This window comes from Stegodyphus dumicola, chromosome 3, assembly GCF_044657685.1.
Source record: "Stegodyphus dumicola isolate Sdum_Otavi_A_Nest chromosome 3, ASM4465768v1".
Classification (NCBI taxonomy): Eukaryota; Metazoa; Arthropoda; class Arachnida; order Araneae; family Eresidae; genus Stegodyphus; species Stegodyphus dumicola.
In genome coordinates, this window is record NC_140770.1 from 241,405,693 (window position 1) to 241,418,579 (window position 12,887).

General features: G+C 34.2%; 1 protein-coding gene across 3 annotated transcripts in view; it reads left to right on the forward strand.

The window, feature by feature from the left end:
* LOC118204494 (uncharacterized) overlaps nucleotides 1-12,887 on the forward strand; it is an 89,291-nt gene that overhangs the window by 43,958 nt on the left and 32,446 nt on the right. For all 3 annotated transcript variants that reach the window (XM_085813970.1, XM_035376806.2, XM_035376807.2), the window contains exon 11: nucleotides 7,752-7,970. In XM_085813970.1, the coding sequence (XP_085670096.1) occupies nucleotides 7,752-7,970 (219 nt within the window). The remainder of the gene's footprint in view (nucleotides 1-7,751; nucleotides 7,971-12,887) is intronic.

The window sequence follows — 12,887 nt, forward strand, 5'->3', positions numbered from 1 at the left end:
AGGTGATTCAACCGAAACTCTCCATTTAAATCGTCTCCCATTCGATTTAACTATTTTGCCATTTTCCTTGGCTTGCGTTTTGAAATTTCACATTAAGAAATTTAAGGAACATCATCCAAAATGTTATGACATGTTACATTCTTTTCTTTATGTTGATGATCTCTGCTATGGAGCCAATACCTTTCAAGATGCTTATCATTTGACGTCTACGGCAATAGAGATATTAAAAGCAGCGGTATTTCATTTGAGGAAATGAAAAACTAATTGTCCGGAATTGTATAAACTTTGGACTGAAAACGGATATGAGGAAAATACTGACTTCGGGCAAGGAACAGGTTTCTTGGGATTGAAGTGGGATCCGATTGAGGATAAAATTAAATTAGATTTAAGAGATGTTAGGGATTCCATTGATGCTAGAATCACCAAGCGTCACGTTTTGAGAGTTATTTCAAAGATATTTGATCCATGTGGACTGATTAGTCCCTTTGTAATCACTGTGAAAATTCTTCTGCAAGAGATGTGAGAACGTGGTTTACAATGGGATGAAGATTTGCCAAGTGACCTACAAAATAAATGGAGAACCTGGTGTTCTGAACTTTGTGAACTTGAATCAGTATCTATTGAAAGAAGGTTTTTTGAAAGTGTAGAAACTTTCAAAAAACCTTCTTTCAATAGTAGATTGCAAGATTAGAGTTAAAGGCAGCACTCCTTGCTGCACGTTTAGGAAATTATTTACAAGGTCTATTTCAGTGCAGTCGCTGACTCTACCAGAGTGTTGGAACCATTACAGTGGCTCCGACAATCCCGCAGACCTTACTACTAGAGGAGAATCAGCTAGGAGGATTCTTACAAGTTCTCTGTGGTGGTTAAGCCCTGTCTGGTTGTCTAAACCGCTTTTCTCATGGCCTCTTCAAGAATCGCTACATCATTTTAATGACATCTGTGATGAACACGTTATAGTGAAAGAGCGACGGACTGCACTGGTTAATTCCATGGTAACCAGTTCAGCTAATGGAAACTTACCTATGTCGCCGTTACTGGATGTTAATGACTTCAGCGAAATAAGTAGATTACTGCGTGTTACTGCTTGGATTAAAAGGTTTGTGCACAATTCTAAACCAAATTCTACAAAATTAAATGGACCTATATGTGCTCCAGAACTCGAGAAAGCTTTGAGTTTTTGGATCAAAGCTACCCAATTCAAGCATTATAGTACAAAAGTTACCTAACTTCTTTCTAAAGGAACTATCGATAAGAGTTCACGCATATTTAGTTCGAATCCTGAACTTGATGATATACTTTGTTTAAAGGGACGTGTACAGTTTTCAAGTAACGATATGCGAGCCAAACATCCTTGGCTTCTTCCATCTAATGATAAATTTGTTGAGCTACTTATCTGTGATTCTCACACTAAAATGTGCCATTTAGGAATGTGTTAAAGTTGATGCAACTTTAACACATTTACAAGAACAATTCTCGATTGTTAAAGGTCGTCATTTTGTGAAAAAAGTGTTAAATAACTGTCTGATTTGTAGACGATTCAAAGTGAAATCTGGAATGCAGGTGGTTGTCCCTTTACCGCTTGATAGAATTCAAGAGCATCCACCATTTGATATATGCGGTGTGGATTTTGCCGGATCATTTTTTTGTTCGTGATTTTAATTCAAAGTGTTATTTACTTATATTCAGCCTTGCAGTGACAAGAGGTATCCACTTAGAAGTAGTTCTTAACATAAGTGCTGATTCTTTTTTGTTAGGATTCCCACGATTTTGTTTCTTGTCGAGGATTATGTTCCACTATATATTCTGATAACGCCAAAGCTTTTAAAAAAGCAAATTGTGAATTGAAAAAATGGTGGAATCAGATAGATAATGATTAAGTTAAAAATTTGTTTTCTTCTAAAGGTATAGACAGATACAAACAGTTAAAATCTGCTTAAATTGTTGGGCGATCCTCTCTCTCTTTGAAGGAATTGGAAACTGTTTTTTCGGAAATTGAAGCTCTGGTTAATTCCAGGCCTATCACGTATCTGTACAACAAACCATCAGAACCCTCTCCACTCACCCCATCTCATTTTCTTATTGGTAAAAGGTTGAATAAAAATGAAAATTTAAATGTTAATAGGAATTCTTTGGTAAAGAAATATAAATATCAGCAAACACTTTTGAATCACTTCTGGAACAGGTGGAGAAAGGAATATTTACTTAATTCTAAGATCAGCTTATATTTCTCTACAACCAGGTAAAATATTTTAATTTAAAGTGAACGATATTGTTTAGATTAATGATGAGCGTTATCCCAGAAATATGTGGATGATGGGAAAAATTTTAGAGTTATATTCAGGAAGAGATGGAAAAGTTTGTTCTCTTCTTATTCAGACTCCTAAGAAAGAAATAAAATGCTCAGTACAACTTGTGTATAATCTAGAAATTAATCCTTAATTGTGTTAGTTTAATTGAGTTGCAACCTGTTAATGTTCTACCTGTGTATTAATGATAGTTTAATTGTGCTTATATTTTAAAGCTTGATATTTGAACAATTTTCTTTGGAAGTTAAAAATGTAATTTGTTTTTGTATGTCAAGTGACTGAATAATTTTGAAGCTTTGTTTTGATATAATATGCTATTTATATTTTTATTCTTGTAATTTTAAATGGTTCATGAATGTAAATTTAGTTAAAATTCAATGGTAAGTGAGTTCCAGTGGGAAGTATTACATATTTCCAGCGTCATTCTGATTAGAGGGTGCTGTGTTCATCCCAATAGTCAGTGGCATGCAGGACACTAAAGGTGTAGGACATGGAAGGCAGAGATGCCTAATAATATATCTGTAATTTATTGAAATTTTCATATATTTTCATGTAAATAAATGTTGTTATTGTTTACAAAACCTCTTATTATCCCTTGGATGCACCTTTAGTCTCACAGAACCATTAGATGCAAAAAAAGGACTGCTTTTTCTGAAGCGGATTGTAAAATGGATTTAAAGTGGATTCAAAAGGTTTTTTCGTCTCATCATATATTACATTGCAAACTAATTAATCGATTAAAGATAAATGCTATTAATATTATAGAAGTTTTGAAGTCAATTAGAATATATATATATATATTTCATTCTAATATCATAAAAATATTACCATTTTTTAGATTAAAATAACTTTTCTACGTCTTAGACAGCCTTGTTTCATTTATTGATTATTGCATCCTTTAAAAAGCTGTTAATAGTTAAATTAATTTAAAAAGTTGCAATTTATTAGTTTTTAAAACACTTTTTCATTTGAAATAAATGGGAATATATTTTTTCTCTTCTACTTTTGCCCAAGTAAATCCGAATGCAGAATTTCATAGTTGAAATAACTATTTTTATTAAACCACATTTGAAAAAAAAAGGAGGGAAAGAATACAATAAACAGGCTGTTTTAAAAAATTACTGTACACTCCTGATTATCTGCGAAATTGGATGGTGTGGCCGCCACGGATAGCAAAAATCGAGGGTAATCCGAAAAAAGCTAAAACGCGTATAGCCCCCCCCCAAAAAAAAAGAAAGAAAAAGAAAAAAACAGTCATTCCAACTTTGAAAAATCGTTTTATGTACAATACAACGTAAAATAAACAGCAGAAAATGTTTAACTAACGTTTAATATTTTAGTATATCACTCAAAACTAGCCTAAAATGCATTTTGTTAATGAAAGCAGAAAAGTGCTTTGTACTACGAGAGGCGTCAAGGATACACAGAAAAATTAATACGTATGTACTGTTTTAATACTGTAATGTATTATGTAATTATAAAAGCATAACTGTAAAACTACACCTTTTTGAAGAAATCAGTCATTTGTGTTTGCTTCTTGCTTTGGAAGCATTTTCTCTTGATCCGAGATTGCATTTTTCGTAGCATAAGTTTCTCAGCCAACTCCGCGTCGTCTTATTCTTCCAATTAGCTCAGCAGTCCGTCGACTTGTTTCAAAGCCACTTTGGGAGTCTTCCGCATCTTTACAGTGGGCTCTTCTTCGCCTTCACTTCGCTCTCCTTCATTCTCGGTCTCTCCCCTTGCTTTCTTCACAATTTTGTCATCTGTCAAGCGTTCGAAGTCAGGTTCGTTGACGTCACACTCCAACCACTCGTTAATGTTTTCAGCATCGACGTTCTCACCACCCGGAACTGTTTTCACCATATCGGCAAGAGTTGCCGTGGATGTGTCTACATCTTCATTCTCTTCTTCACAACTCAAAGGGGTTAGGTTGTTGTTGGCTTCAACATTAGGCAGGAGTTTTCTCCATGATTTTATGACTGTTGACGGTTTCACTGAGTCCTATGCAGATGCAATATTGTAGATGTTGTCCAAGATTGTGTAGTGTTTTCAAAACGCTTTCAGATCATAACCTTCCTCAATTTTGGTCATTAGCAGCTTGGTTCGTTATGTTCTCTTCATTGTTGCAATGACTCCTTGGTCCATGGGTTGGATTAGTGCAGTAACGTTTGGGGGAAGAAACTTTGCAAAAATTTGTTCATCAGAAGACTTTAGCACGCTTGTTGCTGGGTGAGAAGGTGCATTATTGATCAACAGCACAGTTTTTTCAGGCAGGTTTTTCGATTTAAGATGTTTACGCACTTGAAGAACAAAGATTGTTTCGAACCATTCTTGAAAAATGTTTCAGTTCATCAATCCTTTTTTTTTTTTTTTTTTTTTTTGGTTAAAGTAATCAACGAGCGAATTTTCTATCCTTGAGCCTTTGGCCTATGAAAGATCTCTGTTTTTTTGACTTTCCAATGACAACAAGTCTAAGTTTTTGTCCACCGGTTGCGTTACTGCAAGACATGATAGTGATCCTTTCCTTGATGCTTTTATGACCTGCCACTTTACTTTCATTTTCAAATGCTAAAGTGCGTGTGGGAAGACATTTCCACAAAAGTCTCGATTCGTTGGTATTGTAAATTTGTTCAAAAGATAGCTCTTCTTTTAAAACAAATTCTTCAAATTCATGGTGGAAATCCTCGGCTGCTTGTTGGTCACCACTATGTTTCTCCCCATGAAGTACAATTTCTCGAATTCCATGTCGCTGCTTAAAACAAATCAACCAGCCAGAAGACTCATCAAAATTTCCTTTCAGGCCTAACAACTCAAAAAAGTTTTTTGCCTTCGCCACAATGATAGGATCATTTACAGGAGTACCCTCTTTTCGAACTTGAGCTAACCACTCTGTCTCATCAAAGGTAGAACCCTTCATAGTTTTCGCGTTTTCATTGCGGAAGCACTGTCCAACATTGATGCAAAGTTGAACAGTTTGCCTTTTTGCTTTAGAATGTCACACACTGTTGTTTCCACGATTCCGTAATCCAATTCCATCTGCTGACTTGTAGCATCGTTTGCTACTTTGGAAATTAATTCTAGTTTCTGCGCAATCGTCAGCACAACCTTCTTTCGTTTTCCTGACATTTTAAATCGGTAACACAAAACCAAAAAGCACAAGCACTGAACACAATAAAAGATAAGAAATTAACTCCGACCGGTTCGCAAACACTATCAGGCTTAAACTAACGATGGCGAGTGGGAGGAAGTGGACGTGTCAGTAAGATTAAGACGAGAGAGGGCGGTTGAGTGGACCTTGCAAGGGTGAGTAAGAAATCACTTACTCATCAGAGGGGAATGTTCCGAGAAAACCTGGGATATTTTTGCCATAAATAAGCACGATGTTAGCAAATTTAACGTTTCACTCAGTTTTGTGAACATTTTTATTTTCTTTGGTTTACGCTTGGGGGGGGGGGAAACAAAACACTTTGTGCAGCAGGCGCGTATAATCCGCTCCGCGGATAATCGGGAGTCTACTGTATTTCATTAACACATTGCTTGATTTGAATGACCATTGCTTTACTCATTATTATTTCCTCTTTTTCTCCCCCAAATTTCTGTCCTTAATACTTTTAAAATTTTGAAAAATTACTTTATTTATCCATAAAGATTTACTCGAAGTCATTTTATTTTATAATAAAGCTGTAATATTTTCAGTTAATGCTCAGAGCTTTTATTTGGTATGATTGATAAAAAAATGGATTTAGGTGCAAATAATTGCAAATAATATACTTTTATTCAACAAATAAGGTTCATAAAGTACATTAGAAATTTTAATTAAATGTTTTATTGGGTATATGTGAAATCTTATCAATAATGAAAGTGAAATTTATAAAATAAATCAGCTACAGAGCTTTTTATAAAATTGTTCAAATGCAAATCTTACCATTTGAAATCTATATGAAATACGTAACCTAATTAAAGTTATTAATGAAATTTATATAATTTAAAAATTGGTCCTCAAATATGCAATTGAACTAAGACTTTTGCTTGCATAACATCATCAAGACCTTTAGCAGGTGCAGATATTACCAAGAATGGGAGAAGGAAGCTATGATTAGATCATTCTACCCTTATGCATGTTATCAAATGAATCATTCGGGGGGGGGGGAGAAAGAACAATGTTATTAGATGAAGGTGTGTGAACTACAGTCATGTTCGCAAGATCTGGTCTTCTTTTCCATCAGAAATTTTTATGTGATCTTATGAGGAAACCTGGTGACTTCTCCCACAGGCACGAATAATACCAGCACAGAAGAAGGGTAAAATATACCCTTTATTATTTGTCAAACTCTTACCATAAATGCATGAACTCATGCTCACAATAAAACTGATGACTTACGGTGGAACTTAAGAACTGACAATAAATTCAAACGTAAAATAGTACTGCTGGACTAACAATTTAGTTTAAGGCTAGCTAGGCTGATTCAACAACCTACGTGGCGATATACTTAATAAATGGCCAAAAAGCATATCAGCAACTCAGCGTAACAGCAGCAAGGAGAAAATAGTTACATGCGCTGACTATCGAAATTGTACTTTGAATAAACTACTAGTTTCGTCTGTTTTTATACTTTCTTCACTTTAAATTTGCATCCCTGGTGAGGAAATGCGAGAGGAAAATGAGAAGTTCAGAAAAGATACCAAACTTAAAATAGTTTCTTATGCAAACTAAGGGAAATCCTGCATTTTTAACATATAGGCTAAATATCACTCTGCTTTAAATGCCTGTTTTGAAAACCATAGCTTTTACATATGTAAAAGTTTTTATGATGAAATGAAATGTATACTGAGCTTCACCTCAAATAGTGGTATTTAGATCACTTTCTGTGTTCATGCTTCAGATATATACATTAGATATTTATGAAATCCTCTTATGTACAATAGAATTTTGTTTTTAAGTAAAACACATATAAAAATCTATTCATTTCCTTAAATGTGACGCTGTCATGTGTTTGAGTCTACACATTTCCCATAGTAATGTGTTTAAAAAGTATCAAACCTTTGGTTGGCAAAAATACACTTACTGACAAAGCACAACTGACATTATGAACTGTGCCAACATCAGGTGTTCAAGTCTGTTTTGATCAACAGCTTTCTCTTTCTAAGCAAGCAGCAGTGGTGGCAACAGCCAGGCTTCTGTTATGAATCATGCTGATTAAGATTTTACTTCTCAATTTAAACTATGCTGCATGGCATAAAATCTGCATCAGCCCCTGGACTGATCAAATACATAATGTATTTAATTTTCATGTGCAGAATTGTACATGGACCCTTAATCATGAGCTATAATGAATTCTATGCTTATATGCTAAAACATTTTGAATTAAAATTATGTGTCTGTTTCTGTTTAGTCTCAATAATTTTTATAATTTGTTAGTTTATATATACTTTTAATTTTAGGATGAAATCAGTGATTTCTTGTTATGTGTGTTTGCAAAATTGTCAAGCCATTCTGTTACAAATTCAGTAGTTTCTACAAAGATTAGTGCAATAAAAGATGAAGAACCAGAATTGGTGCAGGCTGAGGAAGAAGGCAAACGGAGGCGAAGAAAACCAAGAGAATATTCCCCAGAGTTATCTCCTGTTCGGAAACGACAAAGACATCAAATTTCAAGACAGGTTATTATAATGTATTTTACTTTATCTTTATCTGTTGAAATTGTTTGAAATATTTTCAGTATTCCTTGTTGATACTTTTTACAGTTAAATTTAATATGTTTGTGTAAGATAAAATGTTCATTTTTTAAAAAGGCTTGCATATTTTAATTAGACTTTTTTTCAACCTTAGACTAACAAATGCGTATCATTTAGATTTATTCTCTGCTTCCCTTCTTTGATTACTTATCTGTTATGTAATATCTGATGATGCAAAAAGGAAAAAGGTCACTCCTTTTTCAGTTATGCCAAAATATTATAAGTGTTTTAGTTGCATGAAAAATAATGCTCAATCCATTTGCTGATTCATGTTGGTCAGGATGTATATTGTTATGACTTTTGTACATAGACAGGTAATTTTAGTGCAATAATATGTGAAATTGTTGTATTTTTCTGTGTAATGTAATGTGAAAAATTGAGAGAGAGAGAAGGTATGCTGGAAAAGTAAGAATATAGGGGTAAGTCCATTTAACATTGAGTAAATGGGCATCTCGTTAACTTGTCGAGAAATCGCCAGTCTTGGTGATATTTTGGTCTGGCCTCTCTATCACGGTAATATGTATTGAAATTGAATAAATGTAATTTACTACTATGTTAGCTGTAACCATAATTCAATCCTCATATTGCGTTCCAGTAGTTTTAAGAAGCAGAAAGTACTAGAACTATCTCTGTGGCCGGGTGAAAATTATATAAGGCTGAAGAGGGAGCATCTGCTTTCAGTTGTTTAGTTGTTAGCTTAGCATGAGTTCCGAGTATAGCTCACTGAGCAAGAAAACTGTGCTTTTTTTTTGCTTTAATTTTAACAATGATTCAGCTATCTTTGCATACTCGTGTATAAATGTTTGATAATAAGAACATAATGCCCGAAAATGAGGCTAATTTCTTCTCTGGTTTGGTAGCAGGTAGTTCTTTTTTGCGATTATTTTAGAATCTTCAGTTTGTGTGCCCCTTTGAGAAATTTGACAGCCTGGGCACCTAACTTCTTTTGCCGCAGGTTTACATTTGGCTACGTTCACCTTTAAACCTGCTTCTCTTAACAATATGAAACCTTCATTTAAATCTTTAATATGTCTGTCGATATTATAAGTGCATATTTTATTACTATTATGTTATCAAGGTAAATAAAGGTGGGTTTTCCAGGACAGACTTTAGAAAGGCATAAGTGCATGACTTTTTACGAATGCAGTTTTTTGGACATCCTCAGGTTTCATAACTATTTGAAAATACCCTGAGGTAAGATCTAAGGTTGTCATAAATGAAGTTGATTTTATCTTCCTTATAACTTCTTCAATTATAGCCAGTAGATAAATTGGATATTTGGTTAAACTATTTAGCTTTCTCTAGGCAATAGCAAATCACCAAGCTTTAAAACTCGTAGAAGGCAAATCATTCTTTTTTCAGCATAATTCTACCAGGCTAGCATATAGATTGCTGATGTGAATAATTATTGTATTTTGTAACATGTATTGAATATGCTGCTCAATTATGTCCTCCATCACCTTTTCATATCTATATGGTTTAACTGTACAGTTGCTGGTATTCTTTAATTCAGTTTCATGTTGGACATTTGAGTAATACCCGGTTTATCAGAAAAATTTCTTTCCACCAGCAATAGATCTCTGCTCCGTCTATTTTGAGGAAATCCATACCTAGAATCACTGAGGCCTGCAAATTTCTAACAACAAGTAATTTAGTCTTTTGCAGGGCTGTGGTGTCGGAGTCATAGAGTCGGGCAGATTTGGGGGTAAAAAGAGTCGGAGCTGGAGTCGCTAAAAACAGGTTGACTCCGACTCCAGTTTCGTTGGACAATTTGAATTTGAAATGAAATCAAAATGAATTGAAAAAAATTAATGACAAGCTGAGTTATTATTTTTATTTACACATTGTGTACATTAATAAATAGTTATTTTCTATTTTATTGACCTATTAATAAATAAATATAAGGGAGGAGGATGGATGTGATATTTGCCATTAGTGATTAAACTAAAAGGAGCAATTGTTGATCAAGCAATGCAATATTTATAATAAAGAGGTTTTTAGAATTTAGAACTTTTTTAGGACATGTAGATAACCCTATTGTTCACTAACAGAAAAACTGTGGAATGATCTTGCAGAATTGGAAACTCTTCTTTCTGTACCATATATAGCCACAAAAAAGCTGCAATCTGAAGAATTGACAAGAGGTGAGAATGAGATGTTTGTTCTTTCTGAAATGGAGGGTTTATTGCAGAAGGAATCATTTCTTCAATGAAGAAAAGAGAAACTAGTTTGCTAGACAATGAGATCTTGCTGGGTTCAATATATGGAGATCCAGAACACCGAATTTTCTTGGATGATGAACAAATTAAAAAAGCAAAGAGATCATCTATGAACTTTCATTAAGAATGAAATTATTCTCAGAACAAGTGGAGAATTCGAATCAGGACAGTCAAACTACAGACATTGCAATTGAGTCTCTATCATCCTTTTCCATTGATAAATTAGATTATGAGAAATATGTTTGGATAATATGGAAAAGGTTAAGGCAAAGCAAATGAAAATAAAAAACAAAAACCTTTAGATATAAAAATGAAAAAATGCAAACAGAATTTCTATATGGCCTTTGAAGAAATAAAGAAATATGATTGCACTTGCAAGAACCTCTTTTAGAACTCATAAAAATCTATCCTGAAAAGTTAAAAGAAGTAGCCCTAACAGTAACAGCTCTTCCTCCTACTCAAGTTTGTGGAAAGACTCTTTTCAGCTCTGAAGTTTATCAAATCGGATTTATGGCCCTCCAACAAAGAAAATCTCGCCAAAGCTATACTGTTTCTTAGAAATAACTAATGCCAGTTTTTCCATTTCGTAATAAATGCTGATTAATATAAATAATTTGCTATGCCGTCAATTTTTTTCTGTAGCATCTATTACTTCTTTTATATAAAAAAAATAAGCTGTAACCCATGTGTATATGCTTACACATATATATATGAGGGAGTCTGAGTCATTAAAATTCCAGGAATCAGAGTCGGAGTCTGTCATTTTCCCTATCAACTTCACAGCATTGGTCTTTTGAGACTCATTTTTGAATTGGACATGAAATATGGCCTTTATCTATACATGTTCAATGTTTCCCCTGAGCAACAATGAATTTGGTATTTTCTACGCTAAGTATTCAGTACCTCTTAAAAATGCCCCCCGAAAAAAAAAAAAAAACTTACAGAAATTAAATTTGCTTGTGCCCCTGTATCTGACAAGGCTTTTCTTGCACATTTAGCAAAATCTTAATAAGTGGTAAGACCAAATTTTTTATGGCCACTGTGTTTAATAATAATTTAGTGGGATTTTTATATGGGAGCAGGGTAACTGCACCCTCCTTTCTTCAGCACCCCGAATTAGTTTAACTGCTGCTTTTCTGCCCCTTGTTTAGAATCTTGCGGCCTACTTTGGCGATTGCCAAAATGATACTTTGTATTCTGAAATGTTTTCCCACCGTTAAATTGTTTCCTATTTTCTGCTATTGGCCTGTGAAACTATCCATTCATTTTACTTTGGCTGTAATCTGTTGTATACATACTTTTAGCTACCCTCTGATTTTCAGATTTAACCGCCAGTTTAAACAGTTGTTCTCTGGTGCTGGGGTTTCTCAATTCAATAAAGTCTTGAATCTGGGCCTATAGTTGGGGAAAATAATCTTGGTAATTTCACTGTTGGGCCTTTCTTATACAGTTAATTAATGACTTGAATTTTCCTTAAAATGAATTATGTTAATTCTTCGCCTTTAAATTGGCACTTGATGTATAATTCGGATTCCAGCTTTGCTCTGTCTGTGACGAGGGAAAATGCCTTTACAAGGGAAGTTTTCATTCTTTCAAACATATATGTTTTGCTACCTATTTCTTGTAGTAAATTTTTTCCAATCCGTTTGTAAAACTTGGTGCCTGTTTTCATAGTGCAGCGGTCACTATCATTATCTTTTGCATTTCTTTGATTGGAGACAGCAAAAGCCCAGCTGTTCCAAAAGGTTGGTGACTGATGTTCTTCCATCAAATGTAGCAGTGGTTTTTATGGAGCTCCGCATTGTGTCTACTTAGGAAGCCAAACCCTTCCATTGGGTTTACAGGAGCTGGTGGTATTTGTGAAGTTAATGGGGCCAACAAGAAAGTTGGCTGATTTTCAGTCATTGGTCCAGATTTATTTGGGTGCCAAATGTGAAATCTACTTATGTTTTGCTATCATGAAATAGTAACTAGATCTGGTTGAGGGTTTAGCCTTGTGACTTTTCGCACAGGCAGGAAAATTGACACTTCAGGGAAGTGAGTAAAAGTCCCTTTTATTTATCACAAACTAGTTAACAGAAGTCACGTACTTGCATGCTTACATAAAACACTAACCACCTGCAGTGAGAACTTAAAAGTTAATTTTAAAATAAATTTAAAGGTAGAGATGCAATGCCAGAGCACACAATTTATTTTAATCTAACAGCCTGACTCGGAGATCTACAATGGTGATATACTAACTAGACAGCCAGAATGCGTAGCTGCTACTAAGATTAAAAGCTAGAGAACAAACTAGCAAATGTGCACTTTCACTAGCGAAATTATACTCTGTCTAACCTTTTCATTCCAACAGTTAAAATACTTTCTTTCACCTACTTCATGTACACTCTGGTGAGGAAATGCGAGGGGAAATAAGAGAATTCAAGAAAGGCTCAAAAATTAAAGTAACTATTAGTGAAACTAAATAGGACCCTATAATTTATCATCACATTTGGAGACTTATGTATATCATCTAATATCATTACAGTCTCTTAAATTTTTTTCCAACATTCCGTCATAATAACCAATTGATATAAATCCCTCATTGCGAACTTACTCTTATATGTTTTTGTGCACTGATAGC